General features: G+C 33.1%; 1 protein-coding gene across 1 annotated transcript in view; it reads right to left on the reverse strand.

Annotated features, from left to right (window-relative positions):
- Positions 1-14,691: 14,691 nt before the first annotated feature.
- The window catches only part of LOC149423742 (epoxide hydrolase 1-like), a 39,787-nt gene continuing 28,826 nt past the window's right edge, over positions 14,692-25,652 (reverse strand). The window contains exon 6 of the mRNA XM_089632096.1: positions 14,692-16,139. Coding sequence (XP_089488222.1) covers positions 15,871-16,139 — 269 coding nt within the window. The 3' untranslated portion in view covers positions 14,692-15,870. The remainder of the gene's footprint in view (positions 16,140-25,652) is intronic.

Genomic DNA, 25,652 nt, shown 5'->3' on the forward strand with positions numbered 1-25,652 from the left:
CAAGATCAGATTGAAAGCAATATACTACAGTATGCGTAAGCTTACCCCGCGTATCGTCCTAGTGTACGCAATCGACATGATCGAAATTTTTAAAACAATTTTTTGACTTTGGAACCGTATGAGATTTTAGTGTTTATATGAAATAACAGAACATAGTTAAAAAACTTAATAATAAAAAAACAAATTGGAAAAATATCTAAATATTTTTAATACAATTTTTTTAATGTAATAATTACATACGGTTACCACACGTGACTCTGATTTTTATAATATTATTATTTTTAAAGCGACTCCTAAAGTTAACATTCAAATATTATGTTTTATCTCCGAACTTACGGATTTAGTTTTTTCGACCATCGACTTGATATAATTATCACAGAGCAAGCTTTGGTGCTTTCTCTTCTCTCTCCGTGTATTGCAGTTGCGGATAAGGTTTCGTGAAGTAGTGAAATAATATTTGTGAAATTGGCGACGTAAAAAGTTTAGTTTCATTCACAAATTATACGCCTCACAAATAACGATTTTTTTACGCAATGTTTGTCGTTCTCATTGGGTAACTTGGATTATCGCAGAGATGCGTTGGAGTGTGTCCCTTCGACTTTGGCGTAACCGAAATATTTTTTTATGGATGTTGACGCAATGAATTTTTTACGCAAAGGTTCATTAAACAAATAATAACTGCTTCAATATTTCTATGTTTTTTAATCCCAACTGACGCCATTATACCATTAAATGATTGGAATTACAAAGCAGCAGTTTTTACAAGACTTTTTCGAGACGGAAAATGAAAGATAATTTTATCAGGTTTTTTAATAGCTTTGCGCTTCTTTCTCCGTCTTTAGTCAACATTTTGGACGAGCTAATATTAAAGTAACGAATTTGTACACTTTTTTTTTACTCATGTAAAATGCCGCAGAAGAGTCCCAACTGCTGAAGCCAGGGATACTACGACATAATCCCCTTTTGGAATATGTTGTGAGGCTGTAAAGAATTTTGTTTAATTTTTGTAATTTGTCAATTTTTTTTTTTTTAATTTAAAGGTACTTAGGTTGTAAATTTATTTGATAATAGATTAGGTATTTGATTTTTATATAAGTATATAATACATTTTATATGTCATATTATCAAATGTCATTGAGAATATATCCAATATCCATGTATGCATTATTTGACCCAATATGAAACTGATAATTTTTCTGCATAAAATGTACAAAAATAAATCTATGTAACCATTGTTCCTACATACATGTACTATTTAGGTTAAATAAATCAATTAATAACAGCACGTACCTGAAAGACCAGCGATCCCTGAGCAAGTTTGGAGTAAAAAATGTAGATGTCATTTTGCAGTCCGATGATATATTTATAACTTAAAACAAAAAAAAAAAATTTTCCATCTCACGTCGCAATATAGTTATATATTGGATATATACTTGGATACACTATATCACGTGAAAAGAACTCCATCTCGTTCCAGCAGCACGGTAACAGAGGGGGATGAGCGCGTATCACACTATCCCGTGGGGCGTGTAACATTTTACTTAACCCTTTCAGGCCCAGTGTTAATTCAAATTAACACCAACTTTGTGATTTTTTTATTATAACGGTAGCGATTTAGAAAAGCCATGTTTTTGTTTTCTTATAGCTTGTAGTCTTTTCTGTGGCGTCTATTTTTTCCGCTCTGTTGAAATCCTTATTCCCGACACAACAACGATAAATATTTTGACATCTGCTGATTGTGAGTTTCATCGAATTTCTTCCGTCTTCGATTACTTAATTTAATGTGAGATATCAATATTTTCTACTCGAATTACAAATATTTTAACGCATCAACATGTGTTTTATAGTAATAACATCAGTTCAATTCACTGATCACAGTCATTTCCCAGAATATTATAAATGAATTTCAATGTTCATATGGTAGTGACGGATATGTTTTCGACTAGTATGGCGAGTTTTTAAAGATTTATTTTCCTAGATTATTTCTTTATTTCTGAATGAATTTTAATTAAAATGTTATTCAACTTAAGTTGGAGATCGTCACTACATTGTAAATGTGCATTTTTGAAATGACACATTTATTTGTATTGCTTTTGTGTTATGTTTATTTTACTTTACTATTTAAAAAATACCATCTGACTACCAATATTAATACAAATTAACATTGAAAAATTTCAAAAAAAATTAAATAACAAAAATTTTCAAATTATTTTCTTAGGTATTTTCAAACATTACATATTTTATATGTGTGGAAACAATAATGCGGGTGTGAAAGGGTTAAGACCTCCTGTGTGGAGTTAATGAAAAGAAAAAAGTTCGGACACATGAACACGCCCACAGCACACTTATATGGATTAATCTCTTCAGCGGCAGGTACTAATCACAGATGTTGTAATAATAATATATGTTTTCCCTGAATGTTCCAATGCCGTGCCATTAATAATATAATCCGATTGATGTCCGACACGTGTCTTGTACCGGCAGTTCAACGGCCAGTTACACCGATCGGTCATGTTAATTTGCCGGCCCGTGTAGCCCATTACACGTGTCGGCCATAATGACCGTAAATGCGCATAAATTTTCAATTTCGCGCCCATCGGCAGACATCAATGATGAATAATATGTTCACACCGATGCTCTAACTAAAACGGTTTTAAAAAATCAAGGTTATCTTGATAAGCGACCCGAATGACAATAGGCGAGTACATACGATAAGTACAAGATAAATACAATATCTACTAGCTATTGCGAACACTTACAGACATTGAATATACAATATATTATTTTTCATTCTTCACTTTGTTTCAAAGGTTATTTTGAAATACAGGGTGTCCATAAAATAATGCAACAGTTTCAATGGTATAAGTCTTTGAAAGTTAAGTTGGAGCGGCAAGATGATTTTATTGATCGTGTGGTGTTCAGTAATGAGTAAACTTTTCATCTAAGTGGGAAGGTAAATACCCACAATGTTCGTATCTGGGGGTCAGAACATCCGCAGGAACTTGTGGAACGCCCTAAAATCAAAGAGATTCCCTAAAATTTTACGTTTTCTACGCTGTGTCCCGATGTCAAGTGTACAGACCATGTTTTCGCTGAAGCTACCGTAACTAGGTTGGTTTATCTGGGTATTTTGAAAGAATGGTCCTTTCAATTAGTAATTAGGGAAACCCCCTCATCGAGTCCCTCCTCATTGGAATCTCTCTGTACGAGAGTATTTGAATGTCGATGTTCCTGACCGTTGGACAAGGGCGGATCCAGCTTTGGCGCCAGGGGGGGGTCACGTAGTCGTGGTCAAGTTTTTTTTTTTTTTTAAAGAAAGACAAACATTCCCGGGTTACGAATAACCCAACAATAACTCCTCCCACCACCACAGAAAGCCGAAAATGCTTGCTTGTGTTGTGATGGAGGACTTAGGTCCGGTCAGTTACAGTTACAAGAAGTTATAATTTAATTTTGATAATAATATATACATAATATATATGACCGATAATAGGCCACATGCATCACATTTAAAAAAAAATCCGGTTTAGGCAAATATTCTAAGACGTTCCGTATTTTTTTTTAATCGTATTTTTGAAACACTGGTGATTTTTTTTAAATTTCAACTCCAAAAATCAGACCATTTTTTATAAACCGGAAAGACGGGACATAATTTTATATGTGCAAAAAAACGGTAATTAACTAGCCGAAAGTCATTTAAAAAAGAACGTTTTCCACACGAATGTCACAAAAATGGCATGAAATTGTACGGAGTTCTGTTCATAACATCTGTCAAAACACCGCCATAAATATACCAAACCACCTACTCATGCAAAAAGTCAAATCAAAGGTTAAGTGGTTAAGTTCGCAGAGAACAAACAATAAATCTAGTGAACGTTAAACGTCAAATTCAAAAATTCGCCGGATATCAAAGTGTTGCCGTATAAAAAAAATAATCAGTGTGGAATTTTACAAAATTAAGGGAACATAATCGGAGACGGAACATTTTCATGTAAATCATTCAAAATCCATCATTAAAAATAATACTATGCATTTCTAAAAAAATTACTAACGTTTTCGTAATCTTAGTAAAAAAATCTATCCACACTTTTAGCCTTCATTTTAATTGATTCTGAAGAATTTGTTACAAATATTAAAAATGTGTCCACTTCCGAAGTTATTAATTCATCATCTAGAAAAATAAAATCTGGTACTTACCGCTAAGTCCGCTAAATTTATAGTTATACACGGGTTATAAAGTTTTAAAATCGTTGAACGTAATATATACTAATTGTATATTCGCCGAAATAAATTAAAATGTTAGCCTTGGGCAAAACCTCGATGAACGAGGTTGTGTCTCGCCTTAAGAATTGCTTTAGGAAGTATAGGAAGGCTGGTAATTCGCGTGGGCGCGTTAGACCTGTCCAGACCTGTCAAAAAACTTCCGAAAGAATAAGTTCTGTAACTTACTAAAATTACGTTAAGTGACTTTTGGTGTCGTTTACATTGGGAATTTGGCCAAACTCGCCTTCAAGAGCGATTTACAGGAAAAAAACTTACGAGTCTAACCCCAGCCTTAGAACATTAACAAATAACATTTGAGTTTAAACACACATACACTGGCATAATGAAGAAACTGATTAGATTACTTACCATTTCTTGTAATGAATTGAATTTGCAGCAACAATTTTTAAGAACACTATTACTTATATTGGAACTTATTTTTTTTAACTTAGTAAACAAATAAAAGTAAACACTTTATTAATAAAGTTTAGTCGTTCCGATTGAGGTTAGGTTTTGCTAGACGCTAGATGTTAGTCGAAACAAAGCGCGCGCAAGCGTCACACGTGGTTACACGAAATGTGTCATAATAATATGAAAGGTGGCGGCCGAAGCGCGTGCCGGTGGCGGTGCGCGGTGACGCGGTAACATTCGAATTTTCGATGCGTTCGTTCCCGAATAATGCGTTTGCCGTCAAACAAAGTATTATATTAAATTAATTAAATATTGAAAGTACTTAAATAAAATTTATATTGTGACAAAAAATATATAAAAACATTATGTTTAACAATTTTAATTAGTGGTCCACCTAGGTCCTGGATGGGCCCAGGACCTAGGTAGTCATGACCCCCCCTGGGCACCAGCCCAGGGGGGGTCATGACCACCGTGACCCCCCCCCTGGATCCGCCACTGCCGTTGGATTGGTTATAATGGTCGAGACCACATACCTCTTTTTTTATGGCCTCCACGTTCACCTGACATCAGGCCATGCGATTTTTTTTCCTTTGGGACTTAGAAAGATCGTGTCCGCCGCTATCTAATAATTTGCCAGAGTTGAGACACAGAATAGAAGAGGCTATTGCTTCCATTACTCCAGACTTGTTAACCAAAGTGTGGGAAGAATTGGACTTTAGGTTAGATGTGTGCCATATAACTTAGCGTGCACATATTGAACATTTGTAAGAAAAACTAAGTTAGTTTGCCTTCAATTTTATGTATGATTTGTTGTAAATAGACTGAATTTACTGCTATTTAGGAAAGTGAATTCTGATCAAAACCTTGTACTGTAGTACCGCCCAGCATAAAATTTGCTTTTCCTTTCCCAAACACGCTCATTAAAGAACATACATATATATTATTCGAATAAATACTGGAAAATCCAATTTTGACCTAAATCCTGTATCTAAATTTCGCTAATAAACAATTAGTTAGTGCTAATTAATTAATTAAGTGATAATCTCAAGTGACCTACCAGGTAGGTGTGGTACTGGATATTATCTCCATATATAGTTAGTAATAACAAAGATTCATATTTTCCTATGTACAAAATTACTAAGAAACAACAATTTATTAAATGTTGCAAATGCCTATTTTTTACTTGTACATCTCCTCGGCGGTAGTTAAATAAACACTATTTGCTATGTGCTACCACTGAGGAGATATTTAAAATGCTGTTTTTTTAACATGTTTGTGTAACCATTTTTGTACAATTATTTTACTTTTTTGCCTCTACGAAAATCCAGGAACCTCGTAGCATAGTGAATCTTTTCTCTTTCTGAGCGCTATGTCACGGGGAACCTGAGAAAAATACTAACTTAACCATTTCTACAAATTTGATCGCTTCAAGATCATTTTTACACATTTATTTACAAACTTTTCTTATTTTTTGTCGTATCTTGACAAACTTAAAATTTAGTTGTCAAGGTACACGTTCTTATAACTGCTATTTAATAAAACTATGTAATTGTTATTCAGGCGAGCTTGAAAAATCTTTGCGAACTCCCAAATTTAAGCGTCTGCCTTCGGCTATACCACCGGCAAAATGAATATGCGACATTTTGCGGTGGCATATGTACGCGTTTCTGTCGCGTATAGAATCCCCACCACTTTTTGGTTGACAGCCAAATGTCGGCTGCGAGTCAAGCTTATTGCCTGCCAACTGCCTCACATCGCCTAGTCTTCTGCTCCAAACCTTCTAGTGTTACCTCATCAAGACCAGCCGGCCCTGCTCAGGAAAACCGCCAATGCCAGAAGCGAACAGAGACGACAGCACACCCAGTGCCCAACATTCACCGAGCACCGGGTGCGGGAGGCAGATTGTTCATAAATTTGTACCACTATCATCATCATCGGCCGTAAAGGAGCATTCTCATCGGTTCAAGACACGGTTTGGAACCGGCGCCCAAATCTACAGTCTTGTGCGGACTCCCGTCCAGTACATACGCTTCATCATGGCCTTGCGTCATTTTCGGATACATTACCATAAATTTCTTGCGTTATAATTGTATTGGTGTAAAGGAATTTTACCTGGCATCACTTTCTTATTTGTACCTAAGTGATAAAAAAATTACGTAACGTTTTTCCATATGGGATTAATAAATTAAGAGAAGGGAAAAACAAACAAAAAAAACTTATTTTCGACAGAGCTATATTTTTTTAATCTGGTCCATACTACTTAGAAATACTCGACGCTTTTTGATTATGCACTAATTAAATACTTAAAAATTGATTAGATATCAGAGTCCACATGTACTAGAAAGCGCATTCAAAAATATTCCACTCATCATTTTATAAGATGGATTTATTCTGGAAACAACAATAATATCAAACTAGTTTTGCTATAATTGCTAACTCGAAGAAAAATGTGAAAAACCTTTCGCAAGCATTGATAATATTATAGCTCTATATTTGCGAAACAAATTATTTTCATGTAACTAACTAGAATTAATTCACGTAGATTTTTATGAAATATGATATTTATTTGGTACATAAATACTTGTGTTAATCATGATGGTTAGCGACATTTACCTGATGATTAAACAAGTTTCATTGAAATCGCAAATTTACCTAACTGTTATATGCATATTTTGCACATTTGATGTTGTTTACATGTACCTATTCCATCCAGTACGTATTTATTAATAATTTAAAATAAGTTTTTTATAATAAGATTCTTCTTGATCAGATCAATCCTAGATCGTATATTAGATTATACATTCGACTAAATATACGTATTATTTTTTTGAAATGTTGTTTTCATACACCGAGAAAAAGGAGTTGCTAATTTATTAAAAATCTCTTCAAATTATTGATAATCCGGTTAAAAACGGGATTTCAGGCCTTAACAAATAAATTAACAGGTTTCACGATAAACTTTTAGTAAATTACGAATATAATATCACGACGTCGGAACACGTGCGCTTGCCTTGATAATATATCATAAAGAAATGCAAAAATATTCTGATTTACATAAACATGTGTTCTGACATCGTAATTTACTAAAAGTTCATCGGGAAATCTGTTAATTCACTCGTTAAGACCTGCAATCCCGTTTTTAACTGGTTTCTTAGTAAATTGATAGTAGTCTTTTACTCCGTGTATCTGTTTCTTGTTTTAATTTAGTGCATACTTGTCGCGCTCTGTCAAACTGTCGTTTACACTAACAAAATTACATTCAAACAAATCCGCTGGAAGAAAAAACAAATTCGTCTTAAAAAGCAAAGAAAGTTTAACCTGTAGCATTGTTCTATGGTGATTTTATTTTTTATTTTTAACATTTTAATTTAATGATTCATTTCATAGTTTTTTTTTAACAGAAGTGCGGTTACAACGGTTAAAGTGCTCATTGGCCGCGTTGATTATGAGCTCACTTTCCATGCTTCCCATTGGTTGCGATTGTGTTGTGAATTTGTGAAAACACGTGTTTTCAACTATTTTTTTTAAGTAACTATGTTTACGCATTATTTTGATAAAATATTATAAGAAATAGAAAACTATAGGCCAAATATTATATGTCCAGCTATTGAAAAATATTTAGAAAAATACAACTACCTAAATTTAATAAAGTACTTTGATATTTTCTCCATTACTGTTCCCAACCAATACGGATTTTTAAAAAAAGCACCGAAATGTTACTACAGGATTTTTCCAATTACATAAATCAAGAACTCAATATTAAAAAAACATATTCTGATCGTATTCATAGAATACTCTTAAGTATTTGATACTATTTATCGGGGGAAACTATTACATATGTTAGAGGCGATAGGAATCAGAGGAACATTACTAGAATTTCTCAAAAACTATTAAAAAAATCGACAACTATAAGTGAAACTCTTTCAAACTTATAGCAATGATAAATACATGGCAACGGGAGTCCCACAGGAGTCAATTCTGGGCCCAACATTATACATAATATTTGTTTAACTTATTAATAAAATATTCAACTTTATTAAACATTATGTATATGCAGATGATACGGTGCTAGTCATATCGCATGAAGAATTATCCATTGCAATAAAACTTCCGCAGCACAATTTCTTCTAAATATTGAAGACAATATTAGTGATTTCTAAACGAAAATCTGAAACAGAAAAATCAGAAAAGGAAACGGTCACATCTGGGACTCGAACCCAGGAACTCGAATCCTGGGTTCGAGTCCCAGATGTGACCGTTTCCTTTTCTGATTTTTCTGTTTCAGATTTTCGTTTAGAAATCACTAATATTGTCTTCAATATTTAAATATTACAATTTGAGGTTTTACTCAATAAAGTTATTCCGAAAAATAAATAAAAACAATTTCTTCTCTTTACCGAAATGGTCACATGATGAGGGCCTTATGATAAATTCGCAAAAAATTAAATTAATGTATATACGATCTCCACATGCCGAATATACCATCACACCTATAATAAATTCGCATTATTTCATGCGAATTTATTACATCTATTTGTCACTAGTAGAATCTACCATCAGATACGGAATAACGTCTTGAGGAAACTCGTGCAAGACAAATATTGGTTATATTAAAACAATCCAAATCTCTATGACTAAGCTTTTGGTATGCAAAGGTATTTTTGCACAAAGAAGAGTCAGTTAATATATTACCTTTTCGGGGGATATTGTGGTTTAAAATTGTATGCCAAAATCCATTGTCGGATTCCATACATAAACAATTTCCATTCCAAAAATTACTAATAAATACGGCCAAGGGACATTTATTTATCATATGCCTTCTATATATAATAAGATGTCAGTGAATGTAAAAAACGAATCAACCTGCACAACTGAACTAAAAAAACTAAAACGGTGGTTAATGGATCAAGATTTTCTATACTGATATTGTTTACAGAAACACTTGTATCCATTGATTGGATGCATTTAATTGTATAAATATGCCTATGAGAGTGTTGTATATTATGTGCTTATGAGTATGTTGACTGTCTTATATCTTTCTGTGTATATTGTATGTCTTTGTATTGTAGTCCTTTAAAATTTTATTCTCAGTGTCTATTTGATTGTGGCTATATGTGTCTCGTTATATAATTAATATTTTGAACATGACCTGCTGACAAACTGCTTTGGCAGTTTAGCGGGTGTGTATTTAAGAGTAAAAAAAATGGGCAAAGAAAAACTGTTATAAATGCTCTAATATTGCTGGAAAAATTGACCCTGGCTCTAGTAATAATAGTAACACAAGATTCTTTCCGGAACACACATAGTGTTGGAAGCCCTACTACTAACTTTTGATTTAAAATAAGAACTCAGAGGTAATTTAAACACGGCCCATGCTGACATCAAGGTCTTGCAGGACGAGAAAACTATGACAGAAAATTACGCAAAGCAGCTGTTGGACAAAATTCAGCAGCTAGAGCCAGATTTGGGTTCAGTGATGCGTCGTGTGGCTGTTGCGACAGATACTAGCCTAGATAAGAAAGCCAAGACCATCTGTATATTTTTCCTCGAACTACCTGAGGTCGATGACAGCAATGGCAGCAAAAAGATTATAAAGGACATCGTGAAGTCGTCACAGTTACGAATTAGAATAACAAGGGAAAAATATTAAATAAATAGGGAGTTATTATCCACACTTCCAGCAACCAGGAACAAGAGAACAATCTCACAAAATCCGCGCTATACAAATCATCCAATAAATAAATAAATAAGGCACTCTCCGGAATCTGTGAAGCTGATGTCGTTAAAGAATGTGTTTCAAAGTGCAAACTGAGTTATATGGCTCGATCTCGAACCGAATCAAACCACAGAGTGTACTTAGTACCCGCTAACATTCGGCACTGCAGCTTCCCGTTCCCACCCCACCGGAGATAAGGATTGTCCGGCCTATAAGGCTGCTATATTAAGCTTCTTAGACCTCTCCACTATCGACTATATTTTTCCGAAACATGGTTTAACTCAACTGTGTTAAGTTAAGAACTCTTAGATGACAGATACGTAATATTTAGAAGATATCGTGAGTTCACCAAATGTGTCTCTAAAGAGGGTGGTGGAGTTCTAACCGCAGCCCGTTTCTAAAAATATTTCTGTGAAAGATTTTTTAAACGGCAACGGAAAGAAAACCCGGGTGGGAAAGCAACAATAAAGATTTGTGGCTTGTGATCAAGTCAAATTCACAATTCAACTCACTCATTTGCGTTCTTTATTTTCCTCCTAGCTTAATTGTTGAAAATTATTCCAGATTGATAAATTACAGGATCTGTATTTAAAGATTTTTATTTAAAGCTATTGATTGATTTATTGACTCCATTTATAGAATTAAACATAATCTATACCAACACTTTGTCGAATCCTACAAAATTAGAGTAACGTTGGTAAATTAGTTTTAATAATTTGTCTTATATGTAGTGTTGTAGTAATTTCTTTTTTATTTATGTTATTCTTACGTTTTACTAATATTGCTCCAAATTTAATTTTCTTTTTTTATCATTTCTTAATATTTTCTCATTATACTTGTAATCACAATTTTATATCTGTGTATTTTGTACCTTCTTAACAATGGATTACATCTATTTACTATCAGTATCTCCTGTATAATACAGATATTCTCCTATGTACAGTGCATCATGTATCACTTTTATGAAAAAACCTTTTTAGGCGTGTATATAAATAAATAAATTCATTTAAAATTAACGTAAAACAAAATTTAAAAAAAACCGGTCTTAGAAATTAATAAAAGTGTTTTAAAATATAACTTCAGGAAGGAAAACTACGAGAATTTTATTGTCCGTTAATTGAATAAATCTTTTTATAAATAGAAATGTCAATAGCATGATTCCTTTATTTTATGAAAAATTGTCGGAAATAATTAACATAATTTAAAAAAAAATCAATACCCTGTCTGGTTCAATTAGGTAAAAAATTTAGGAAACCCGTCGGATTATAATGAATTCTCTACTTGAAGGGGAAAAAATACAAAGCGATTGTTATAAATCATTCATCAACTCTGTCGAAAGTGGTATGCAAGGTAAAGGTACGAGTACATAAAATTATCTGTTCATACACAAAATCATTACGAAAAACCATTTTTATACCTTAAGTGATGCATCTTGATGATATTTCTGCGAATGATGGAGAAAACCCAGCAAATATATTCTCTAAATATTTTTCATCTGTTTATTCATCACCTATTAATGATTCAATGTCAAACATAACTGAACATAACCGAAGCAATCTGGGTAAAATACATATTAGTGCAGGTGAAATGAAATATTTTTTGAGTAAAATAGATTCCAGTAAAGGTCCTGGACCTGATAATATTCCTCCTTTTTTGTCAGTTGCTGTGCAGATTCATTACGTTTACCGCTTTTTATTATTTTTATTGAATTTTTAACCACGGAAACTTTTCTTGACTTGTGGAAAGAGGCACATGTGGTACTAGTATTCAGATCCGGTGACCAATCTTCAATAAAAAATTACATACCAATTGGTATACTAACATGTTTTTCCAAAGTTTTTGAATCTCTGATATGTAAAAATATATTCTCACACTTTGAACCCTTTCTCTGCGCCAGGTAACATGGGTTTGTTCCTCACAGATCTATCAATTCTAGTAATTTCAAAATGTTGTAATTATGTGTATAATTATTTTTATGAAAGATTACAAGTAGATTCAATTTATACCGATTTCCAACAAGCTTTTGATAAAGTTAACCACTCCATCTTACTTAAAATACTTGATCAAATAGGTATACATGCGACCTTTTTCGCTTGGTGAAATCCTAATTATATAACAGAATACAAATATTGCTTAATAATGGATACAAATCACCCCCCAAATTTGTAGCTTCTGGTGTACCACAGGGGTCAAATTTTGGCACCCTGCTTTTTCTAATATTAATTTTTTTTTTTATAGTGAATACCTCACAAGAGTCCCAACTGCTCCCGTCTGGAGCCAGTGAGACTATGGCATCCCCAATTGGGGGATGTTGTGAGGCTGAAGGTAAGTGGGGAAGGGAAAGAGGAAGGTGGGGAAGTACCTGGCTATTCAGATCTAGTCACTAAACACGGCTAAAGCCATTTGGAGCAACGTTTCAATTCTGAATGGTGGTCTTAATTAATGACCTTGGTTCAAAATTAAACTTCAGAATGACCTTGTCACACTCAATAACTGGTGTATATGCACTTAATTGTTGAAAAATGTTACACTTTCAACTTCACTCAAAATAGAATAACAAAGGATTTTTACAATGGTATTAATTATTCTATTCTTAAAAAAGTGTCTTCCATAAGAGATCAAAGAATCGCTCTTGATTCGAAATTCATATTTGATGTACACATTGATGAAATTAAATGAGGGATTTATTCACAGAATATGTAAATCTTTCAAATACCCCAAATTAATTTTAACCCTTTAATTAGAAGTAACCTTGAATATGGAAGCACTATTTGGAATCTACATTACTGTAAATATGAAAACATTGTAGAATTGGTTAAAAAAAGCTAAAACTGTTATCTTTCAAATGTAGTCTACGTAGCCGTCTGAGATCATACGACGTACGTCTGGAATACTTCAAGATGAATGCAATTAAAATTAGAAGGCAACTGACTGATCTAATAAGTTTACGTAAAATAATTCACGGCCATCTTGATAATGCATTATGTCTTAGCAATATTCAAATAAATGTTCCCAATTCCTATTGTTTAAGATGCTATAGCATGTTTCACCTGGATATATTAAAAAATAATATCGCCTATATCAGCCCTCTTACCCAAACGTGTCGACTATATAATAAGATAGAGTGTGCTGAAGTAGACATTTTTGTCGATAAATTATATGGATTCAGAAAAAAGTTCACCCTTTGCTGAAAAACATGTTGCGCTAATTATATTATGCATTACTTACGTCTCTATTTGTTTCTCTTTTGTCTCTTACTATTTTGTACTATTTGTCGGTCATATAATTTTATAACTTGAATTTTTATGTATAATTTTAATGTATTCTATGTCCAAGTACATTTTTGTAATTGTTGTACCTATTTGTGTATTAACTGTTTGTATAACTGAATGGTTCTAACGTAAGTGAGATCGTCTGAAAAAACCCAGTATAAATAAGATAAATGAATTTATTTTTTTATTTTTTATGTGACACCTCACAAGAGTGTCCCTGCCTGTGCAGTGTACAGACAGGGGAACTATGTCACCACCCGGTTGGGCGGCGTTGTGAGGCAGAATAAGGAAGGGGCTGTAGGAAGGGATCTGTTAATGCGGGCCTTGAAGAGGCTCGGATTATAGGAGGGAGGAAAAACAAATGCCGGTAGCTCGTTCCACATACGAGCCGACTTACACAAAAACGAGTCGTAAAAACGGCCCGTTCTCATGAAGCCAACGTCAACCGTGAACGGGTGTTCAGTTCGTGTCCGTCGAGTTTCGCGCACGTGCACCGGTGCATCAGGAATCAATGCTGCTAGCTCCTTGGAGCAGGCTCCATTGAAATACCTGTAGAACAGACACAGCATGCCTACATTGCGTCTATGCATTAGAGAAGGCAATCGGTCTGTTAACAACGGATTGTCCATCAGACGGATCGCTCTCCTTTGCACAGATTCAAGCAGGTTTATTAAGTATTTTGGGGCACCAGCCCAAAGGTGGCTCCCAAATTCAATAGTTGGGTGAAAAGTTAAATAAATGTAATAAAATAAATAAAATAATTAATCTATTACTATGACTGCATTATCAAACTACAGTAAAAAAAAATATTTTCCGGATCAAATTTGGTAAAAAATTTTATTCATTCGTCACAATATCCATCAAATGTAAAATTCTAAATATCAATAAAAGATCACATTATTTAATGTAATTAAATTATCACAAAAAGGTCATATTACATATCGGTCGTGAATGTTCATTCGTTTTATCTAGTTCATTTACATAAAGGTAAAACCGTTAATATAATGTTCTTGGCGCAAAAAATTAACTAATAATTATATAAAATGCTACCACTAATAAAACTCCAAAAAATAATTACGGAAAAAAAAGATTAATTAATATGGATAATTATTGACTGTTTTATTGATCAAATCGAAATTAATTAGACAGTGTTTTTTTAATAAACTTTTTGTGATGGAAATCGATTATTTATTATTTTTAAAATACCTTACGGCATTAATTGATAGATTGTAAAGTATAATACTTATTTTATAAAAATAGGAAATAAATATATAAATACTGTTATTCACATATTTTTTTGGACTTTCTTTTTTGGATATTATAAATTATTCAAAGTTACTGTTTTTCGCCATGAATTTTCATAAAATATGTATTTATTTTTGACACTGTACAAAATTGGATTGTCATAGAATAAAATCTTTTGTAAAAAGTATTCTTCACAAATAAATTATGTCAATTTAGCATAATATTTTTATCATAAGTCATAACATACAAAACGTCAATCTACATAATATGAGCTGTTCCAAACCAAAAAGAATAAGTTTAATTCCCAAAAATAGTGTTAAGTACTTAAAATAAAAATAATAATAACATATTTTACAACCTCGTATAATTTGCAATTTAGCGATTGACTCAATGATCCGTAAGTAAAAACGATTGTCAGAACATTAAAAAAATATTTTAAGTATAGCATAGACATCCAAATTGATAGACTTACCCTAACATAAAATCTGGGTACCATTTCGACGAGCTGGAGGCAAACCACGTGACCATATTTTTGGAACCAGGAGGGTTTGAAAATGCTTTGAATAAACTACGACTGAACTAAATCGGGTTGGGTTAAGCAGATGTTATTTTCGTGGACTAAATTGATATGTGATATTACGATTCGAGTTGCCTGTATACTGTTAGATTATTTTATTGACAAATTATACAAAGGGAGACGGTCACGCCACCTCCCGCTCCTCGCAACTTGGTTTGTCCCCTTTTCCTCTGGGCTATTCCATCAATTTGGATATATATCAATTTTTCCTATTTTAACTATGCTTCCTTGCAAGAATTATTTTGGAAGTTTGATGACTTCTTCGGAGTCCTCTTGCTAAAAAAAATCTCACGAGTTCTTTCCTATTTTAGTTCTTTAACAATTCTCGAAGAAGTTTCTGGATCTCTTCGAGCTCCTCCTGCCAAAAGAATTTTATGTGACTATGTTTAGTTCTCCTTCTTCAAGAATTCTCGGAGAAGTTTATTGACTTCTTCGGGCTCCTCTTGCTGAATGAAATGCCTGGCGTCCTTCAACAGGACGATCTGGATGGCTGAGAATCTCTTCTTTAGGAGGTCGAGGGAGCCTCTGGAGATGTAGTCGTCTTTCTCGCCGAGGATGAAGAGCCCCCTGGTAGTTACCTCTTTTTTAGGGTGGTCTATGATTGAGGAATCTAGGAAGTTGGCCCTGTAGTAGTTCAGGGGTGGGGTTAGGGCATCTGAAACAAAAAAAAAACAAATCAATAGATAAATTACAACCATTATCATTCATTTCTATGTAATAACCATTATGAAAGAAATTTCCAAAAAAAAACAATCAATTCTATTACTCCATTAATTCAGCGAGCATAATGAACAAATTACTGCAAAAATGTTTACCCCTCTCTCACTTTTCTAGAACCTTTTTAAGTTTTGTAATTTTTTCAATCTCAATTTTGATTCAAAATAATTAATACTATATATGAAATTATTTCCAATATTGGCAGCCGTCTGTGAATTTGTGCACAAAGATCTATCTGAACATATTTTATTATATTATATTATAGTTATTAAACAAAATTTTGATTTTTATTTATTTTACCATAAATTTTATCAAAGTCGCCATGATTTGAAAATAATTTCCTTTTCTGGGCGTCAAACTCCTCCGAGTGAAATAATGTAATCCGATATCTTCGATTTGATTGTGGGGTCAATAGAAATTCGAATAATAAGGCTACGGTACAGAGATATTAATAAGAGTATGTATTTAAAGTGGCCGTCGCAGATCCCAGCTTCCCTTTCTAAAGATGTAGGTCACACGTGTAGCGATACAGCGTATTGCATGCGGATTGTGGCAGTAAACGAGGTCAGTGAAAGTGAATGGGGTTGGCAATGCACACTGAACACAATAATTCTCAGATAGAGGATGTCAAAAGTTCAACGGATAAATTAATAATGAATTACGTTTTAATTGTAATGGGGACATCGCATTAAACACGATTGTTATAATTATTAATTAGTTCCTGGCGCTAGTGTTTAACTAGAGCAAAGCGGAATGATTCACTGGTTTGCAAAATTAGTTCAAGCTTAAAAAATATCTGAAGGTATGCACGTACATACGCACGTAAGAATACGCAATGGTTTTGGTTTTGGGCCCTGCGTTTTGGAACTTTATGATCTACGCTTTCGTGCACGATTTATTAAAATATGCATTTGAAAATCGGGAAATCATATCTTATTGAATGTTTATGGTAACGCACTTGTAGTCTAAAATGAGTTGTAAAATATTCACCCCTTTTCAAAAGAACACTTGCTTTACTCGGATCGGATAATATAACCTCGTTGTGGACACGTGTCGAATCCGGAATGTCGAAAAACGTGTGTTCACATGCGCATGCGCAGTTTGTGACCTCCGACCACGATGAATATCGGAATGGTACTGGCACAAACTTTCATCCTTCTAAGATGGAGATGGCGGCGCTATGATTATTTTTTAGCCGATGTAATGAAATTTGAAATTACCGCGATTGAAACTGTCGATCATTGCGCGCGATTGCTCCCCGCACCCGCCAAGGACATTTCATTATTTTTGGAAATCTAATCTTTAACCTTCCCATTCAAACCAAGACGCTTTTTTAAAAATATTTCAATAGAAGCCAAGGTTCAAGCAGCTACAGGCGCCATTCGCCAGGGCCAAAGAAACTTAAATCGTTTCGATGTCTACAATATTCATGACAAAAGAAACATAGATTCCCGATACACATGTCAAATAAATTTCAAGTATTTCAGTATACTCTCTTGTGAGCTCGAACTGGTGCTCCACGTAACATAAGTTCAGATATAAAAAAATGTCAATAAGATGCAATTATGTAAATTGTAATAGCGGGCATGTTTGAGACTACGTTAAGAAATATAAATACAAAGATTCAATGAACTATGGTCCTTACAACAATCAGTATCGCATTTTGGTGACCTTCCTGTAACTTTCAGATGACATTCTGAAATAATAAACTTCTCTATTTAGCGAGACTAAACTAGTTAAAAATATTGTTTTTTTAATATTTGGGCATTCTTTAAAACCGCATTCCTTGACATGGAATAAACTGTAATGAATGAAACCATACAAATCAAACGATCAGCAATCTATTAATATTAAAATAATTTATTTAATAATATATTTATTAATTAAAATTACTGATTTTTGGTAGGGATCTTCTACAAACTGGACAAGTATTCAGACAATGAGCTATCACGGTAATCTAAACCTCCTAATTCAGAGTGGTAGATACTTTCAGTATCGCTATGGTGATAGACGCATTTCAGAATCGAAACGTTGCTTGAAATGGCTTTTGCCGAGTTTTGTGACCAGATCTGAATAGCCAGGTTCTTTCCCACCTTCATCTACCCCATCTCCTTCCTCTATCTACTTCATTCAGCCTCACAACGTACCCTGAATTGGGGTACGTTGTGAGTGTAAGACTTTTTATATATTTTTTTGTATACATAAAATGTAAACTAAAGAAAATTGTCAATAGACTTTTTATCTCGTTTATGAAATTAAAAATAACTAATAATATTAATTGGATGGTTACGGTCGGTGGGTAGTTGAGTGGGTAGTCTGCAAAGTGATGACATATAGAATAAGTTTTTTGTTTGTTAAAAAAAAATCAAATTAATTTCATTAATTTTTTTTACAACAAATAATCGCGAATCACTGTTCAGGTACGTCTCTTAACACCCTGTATATAAATGATATACTGCACTTGGTATTAAGTTATTATGGTGCACGACTTTCGGTGCGTAGTTGCCTTCTGGCCGGCGGGGACCCGAATGCAGCGGATATAGGTAGGTACCTACCTACTTGCTTTATAACTGAATGCAATTTAAGAAACGCGTTTTAAAAGTCTGCTGCATTAATGATAACACAATTGGGAGGTATTATGCAACCATGGGAGTGCGTGCACAAAGGGAAAGGACGTGGGTAAGCGAACCTTTACAACTATAAGGACTTGAATTTATATTATGCACATTGCTGTACCAATGTAGGAATTGTATTGATTTATCTTTAAATAGTATAAAACAATTTTCTATCCGCGTCTGTTTGTTTGTGCGCTTATTTATTCTAAACTACGCAATGAATTTTGACAGAGTTTTCATTATCATTTAGAAAATTTCTTCCGAAAGGTTTAAATATATGATACATGTATATTATATTTATAGAAACTAGAGAAAAGGCGATGTATTGTAAGCAGGTCGTAAAATATATTTTCGGGCGCTTACATGGCTAACGCTGGCTAAACCCTATGAGATACATCAAAATAATGTACTACGGAATCGTATATATTAAAAAGGCCCACATAAAAGTAGGCTATGGTGTATGTATATCTCGTAAGAATAACCCCCAGCAACGCCGGGTGTTAATTAATATAATTATTATTTTTAACAAGATGTTCGGAACCACGACCCAAATTACCCCATCCACAACCCAATAATATTGAGATATCATAATTCCACTGATTTTGGATGGTTAGGAGCAGTCGGGCCTCTTGGTTGCTTAAATAAAAAACCTTTTAAAAAGTTCCTCCTGTGTGTTTTCGTCGTAATTTTTTGCTGTTATATAAATTAGTTTTTTAATGGCACACACGATGAAGTGAGGTATCTTAATATTCATAAATAAAAAAAGAAACCATGTTTTCCTTTTTTTAATTCGTTTACTGTTTGCGATTACGTATACGTTTGATCAAAGTCATTATTCCTCACCATAAAAGTACTCGTTATTAAGTTTTATTTATTTGTGAATACAGCACAAGACTCCCAACTGCTGTTAACCATCTGGAGCGAGTGAAACTATGGCATCACCAATTAGGTTACATTGTGGAGCTGAAGATAAGGGGGAGGGGAAGGAGATGGGGAAGAGGAACGTACCTGGCTATTCAGATCTAATCACCAAGCATGGTTAAAGCAATTTCAAGCAACGTTTCAATTCAGAAAACTGAACTTACACGAGGGCGATACTGAAAGTATCTTCCACTCTATAAATAATAATTAAATCGAGAAACAATCAATCAAATGATGAAGATGGATACCTCACATCAAAAAAATCACAAATAAACTTCTCAAAACAATACACATTTTCCCAAACATAAGAAACATATATAAAATAAAACAATTGAAAACAATATATTTTGCACTTTGCCAATCAATAATAGAATATGGAATTATTGCTTGGGGAGGAGCAACAAACTCGGCTATTGATTACATAGAAACCGCACAGAAAACGATCTGAAAGGTAATGCTAAAAAAAACATAGACTGACTGATACAGACCAAATATTCAACAGCTGTGACCTACTAGATATACGCCAATTATACGTTAAAACACTACTAAACTACATATTTGAAAAAAAAAGAAATTTCAACATAACAAAATAACACTAACATACCAGTTAGACAAGCGTAAAAAGAAAAAATAAAAACTCAACAGTAAATTCAAGCTTTGGACAAAGACACTACCAATACCATGTTATAAAAGCTTTCAACAGTGTAAAACTTGAAATTAAAATTGAGGAAAGTAAAAATAAATTCACACACAAAATTACAAAATGGATTAAAGAACAAAAAAGACAATATTACCAAAATTTCATAGCATAAAATAAAAATAAAACCTACACGTAACACACAAAACCAATATAAACACACATCACTCACAAACAAACAAGATTATATTTTAAATGTGTTATTTTCTCTTTAAATTTAGGTATTATGTAGATTATATTTTTTTTTTTTTTTTTTTTTAATATATGCAATAATATTATTATTGGGTTTATAAAAACAGTTTATTTTTAAACAAGTTCTGCTGTGTAATTATTATTACGCGTGACAGCTGTTTCGCCCTCTAAAGGCATTATCAAACTGCCAATTATGCAATAATATTATTATTGGGTTTATAAAAACAGTTTATTTTTAAACAAGTTCTGCTGTGTAATTATTATTACGCGTGACAGCTGTTTCGCCCTCTAAAGGCATTATCAAACTGCCTTTAGAGGGCGAAACAGGTGTCACGCGTAATAATAATTACACAGCAGAACTTGTTTAAAAATAAACTGTTTTTATAAACCCAATAATGATATTATTGTATATAAAAATATATATATTCTATATAAAAAAATAAAATGGAGTTCTACAAATTAAACTTAATAACAATAAATAAATTATATTTTCATATTATAAAATGAAGGCCTCAGCACGGGCAAGCCACCCAGTGAGGCCAACATTACTAGAAAACTTTGAAATGTAAAAAATATTGTACCAAATAAAAAAAATAAAAAAATTATTTTCTCTCGTCGGGATTTGAACCCGCGACCTCCGGATTTCCCACGGAGGCAGTCAAATTATTGTATTATTAACACACGAAGCTCTCTCAGGATCACCTTCAACTAACTAACCTAACGCGACAGGTCGACAATCTTTTAATATAATTTAAAATAATAATAATAGTGTTTTCCAGAATAAACATGTTTTGCAATAATATCTACAGAAATCCTTTCAAGGCTGTCTGCACAATACTGGATACTGGATCTTTATACTTGGGATTTACGCTTAAGGCTCCGTAGTAAGCGTTTAAATATGGTTTGAAAGGGAAATATATCAATAAGAATGTTAGAGGGAGCAGTGGCGTAGCTATGTAACCAAGGGCCCTGGGGCAAATTAAAAAATGGGGCCCACTGCTATGTAAACTGATTAGGTTTTATCAAATAAAAATATGAAATATACAAACACTTTAAAAATGCTAAGCTACTTAAGCTCTTTTTTGTGCACTGCAGACTGCAGGGCAGGTAATAAAAATATTAAACAGTAACAACATAAATTACAATACTTGGTGTAGGTACGGCTAATAAAACGAAATAGAGAAGATTCATGGGTTTATTATATAAAGGTCGGGCCTACCAACTGACTAAATAACAATTATATTTACAATTTTTTCCTAGCTTTTTAGTTTTCGCAAAAGTATCAATGACTTCGTTTAAATCCAGGCTTGATGCGGTTTTGTTTTCAATTGCTATTAGCGATAAGTGTCGGAGTCGAGTTTGGCCCATTATTATTTATATTATTATATAATTTTATTTTTTATTTCTTAAATAATTTTTTAAATGACCTTTCAGCTGCTGCAGAAGTGATAGGAATTGTAAAGAACAATAACATTAGCACTCCATATTTGCTCATTATTTCCTTATATAATTGGTGAACAGTCCATGCTTGAGTTAGTTGAGGTAAAACTAGATGGTAAATATAAATAAATTGAAGTGAAAAACTAAGGCCTATTATATCTGAATATTTTCTTTGGAATTCGTCACACTTTTGTAATAAAGTTGCTTCATCAACATGTAATAAAAATGTTGGTGTTAGAAAATCGAATATATGACAGACTGAACTCATACCAATAAAACGTGTATCTAATTGAGATATTACTGTGTCTAGTACATGATTGAAAATCTCAATTTTAAATATTTTTTCTCGGTTTGGAAATCGGTGATCAGCAACTAATTCATCAAAATGTTTTTTAACTTTTCTATGCCTTTTTTCTTGAAAATGGGTATCAATACCATATTTTCTTGCAGTTTCACTGGCTTTGCACTTGAATAATTCGAAATCATTTCTATAAATTTGCAACTTAGCTTTGGTCTCTGCTAAAACTTTACTCACATCGCCCAAATTGATGTCGCATTTTTGTAAAGTTTTGGATGCATAATTGATGTCGTTCAATACACTGTGCATGAATTCGCAAAGCAACACGAACTCGAAATTTAGCATTTTTGTTTTAATACTCTCTGCTTCACTACACTCATCTTTATTAGGACTCTTTAGAACTATTTCTGATAATGCGTTGATAATATCAAAATAACAAAGTTTTATTGCAGATATCGTATTGACAATACTGGACCATCTAGTCGGATTTAGTTTTTAAATGTAGAGGTCTGTGGTTCCTCCGAACCCTCCGCTCTTATGTGTCTCATGCAAACATCATCCACGTTCACATGATCGGCGGCGGAGGTATCTCCAACAGCAATAATTGTCGACTCTTCTTCAGTAGGCTTCTCAACCAACACTGCAGTTACCACATTATTTGAGTCACTATCAATAGAAATATTTTCGCCAGTTGTACTTGCAGAAGGCTGACTAAAAAACTTGTCAATTTAGGGCAATTTTTGTTTACTATCTTCTCTTTCTTGGCGTTGTTTGCGTTTAAATGCACCACTGGGTTTCTTCTTTCTATCCATATTTTAATACGCTACAAGTGTCGTTGGGGAATGACGCACAAATCACTATCCCAAACACTGCCAACCTACAGAAAGAATTTAGGGGAATTCCCTAGGCATTACTTTTGAATTTCTCTCAACTGAGTTGTCATGATTAAAGTAGGGTTGCAAGATGCAACCTGTCATATTTATTTTAAAATGGGAGAAATTTCCAAAAGTTCAGTTCTATCTAGATTTCTGGTAAGGATTCGAGGGCCCCCTGAGCTTGAGGGCCCCGGGGCACTGCCCCGCGTAGCCCCTAGGTAGCTACGCCGCTGAGAGGGAGTGCGACAATGATAAAATATGATAATATTTAATAAAACACGACTAGTGCAAAATAGTGCAAAAATCTCTCGACAAATGCCTTAGTTAAATATAAAGATACTCAGTGAATTTTTTCATTAAAAAAATTTAATAGTTGTTATGTGCATACATATTTTGATCTTTGGCCAATAAGTTATATTTGAGTAAAATAAATGGTAAAGTTTTGTTGTAACTGTCAAATATCGGATACCAAGAACTATCAACCTTAGCTTTTTCGTCACTTGTATAAAACCCATTATATGAATAAAGCCCCTATATATTTTAGGTTGTTATTTCAGTACAAACATATTAAATAATTTTAAGACTTAGGTACTTAACTGCGTTTTATTTTTAAAAATATCGATATAATTTTCAAAATAATTTTCCTAATAAATTTGTGTACCTATTACCGGTATATGGTAGGCATTCTATGACCCGATAAAAGTCATAAGTAGGGTTGCCAGATGTTCCAGATAAAAAAAACCGAACATTTTTTTTATCAAAGGGTCCCCCCTTTGATTTTTTTTAGTACAATTTGTGAAAAAATCGGTTCCATGATACTTCCTCAAAACGACAATTCAACACACCTTCAAAAGTCGATATAAAGTCATTAAAAGTGATGAAACAAAAACTAGGTTAAATTTTTACATATGTAATCTATTTAGCCTAGTTTTTGTTTCGTCACTTTTCATAACTTTATAACACTTTTTATAGGTGTGTTGAATTATCATTTTGATGAGTTATCCGGTCACCGTTAAGACCACCAAGCTAGGCACATGTCCGTTTTGTGGTGGTTGATTTTTTTTACAGTAAATTAAAATAATAAATCAAGTATGAAATGTAGAAGAAATTTTAAAAAAGTATAAATAAATTATTTTACAAAATGAAAAAAATAACTGTTTATATTTTAAACGTGCGAGTTAGTGTTTGTGAAATACATCAAAATAATTTGAAAGAATATATAAAAAGACCATAGACATATGAATATTAGTAGACCTGCCCTAAGTGATTAAAAGCGTATTATCCCCACTCCCCATACCGGTTCCATTGGAGCCGGCTGGGCTCGCGTATGGCCTCAAGTGAAATTTGAAAACGTGACGTCATCATTCTTGTGCGAACTATGGTCGAGGCATCATCGGTTCATTTTACGAAATAACACGGCAAAATGTTGACTTGTGATATGAAAACTTGTAAAAATAGATGTGAAAAAGAGAATAAACCCAATTGTCGTATTACATTCCATAAGTAAGCATTATTTTACTTTATTTTAAGCTTATTCACACCGTATTATATGGATCAGTTTTAGAAACATATACTATCACATCACAATGTAGCGATTCTCAAGTGTGCTCATCGTTGTTTACTGGGGTAAATAAATTATGAAGCATTTGTAAAAGTGTCTTAACTAAATACTCTGAAACTAACTACGACTCTGCAAACAGAAGAAATTTACTTTGCCGAATTTGGACTTCGCAAATTAGTTCATAACGTGGCGAGTAATTTGCGCTCCCATGTAAAAATGTCTATTCATTCAAAAGCAGATTTTACTTTTAAGAACTAAATGGTGATATTATAATGCGAGATGCCTATTTACTGTCAGATTGATTTATTGACGAATCACAGTCAGCTTAACCCCCTTTGTTCTTCAACAGTTGATTTTACCCCTCGCCATTATCTTCTCGTCTATTAATTCCTATGTCTGTGAAAAAGACTGAAATATAATAGAATTTAAAAAGAATAAAAAAGTACAGAATATAAGACATAGTAAAAAGTAAAGAACATAGAAAATCATCCATCTTTTAGAAAATTTCATCGGAAGGTTTACATATATGACACATGCATATTATATTTATAGAAAGTAGAGAAAAGACGATATTTTATAATCAAGTCATTAAAATATATTTTCGGGCACTACATTGCTAACGCTGGCTTAACCTTACGAGATATATTAAAATAATACACTACGGAATTGTATATCTTAAAAAGGCCTACAGAAAAGCCCTGAATGGAATATGTCTATCTCCTAAGGATAACGCCCAGTAACGCCGGGTACACGTTAGCTAGTTAAAAATATTATTTAAACGGTGTTAAAACTTTTTTTATGTTTGATTTAAAAAATTTAATACCAATAATAAATTATATATTTATTTATAAT

Source organism: Hesperophylax consimilis, chromosome 5, assembly GCF_061612785.1.
Source record: "Hesperophylax consimilis isolate HC1 chromosome 5, BYU_Hcon_1.0, whole genome shotgun sequence".
Lineage (NCBI taxonomy): Eukaryota > Metazoa > Arthropoda > Insecta > Trichoptera > Limnephilidae > Hesperophylax > Hesperophylax consimilis.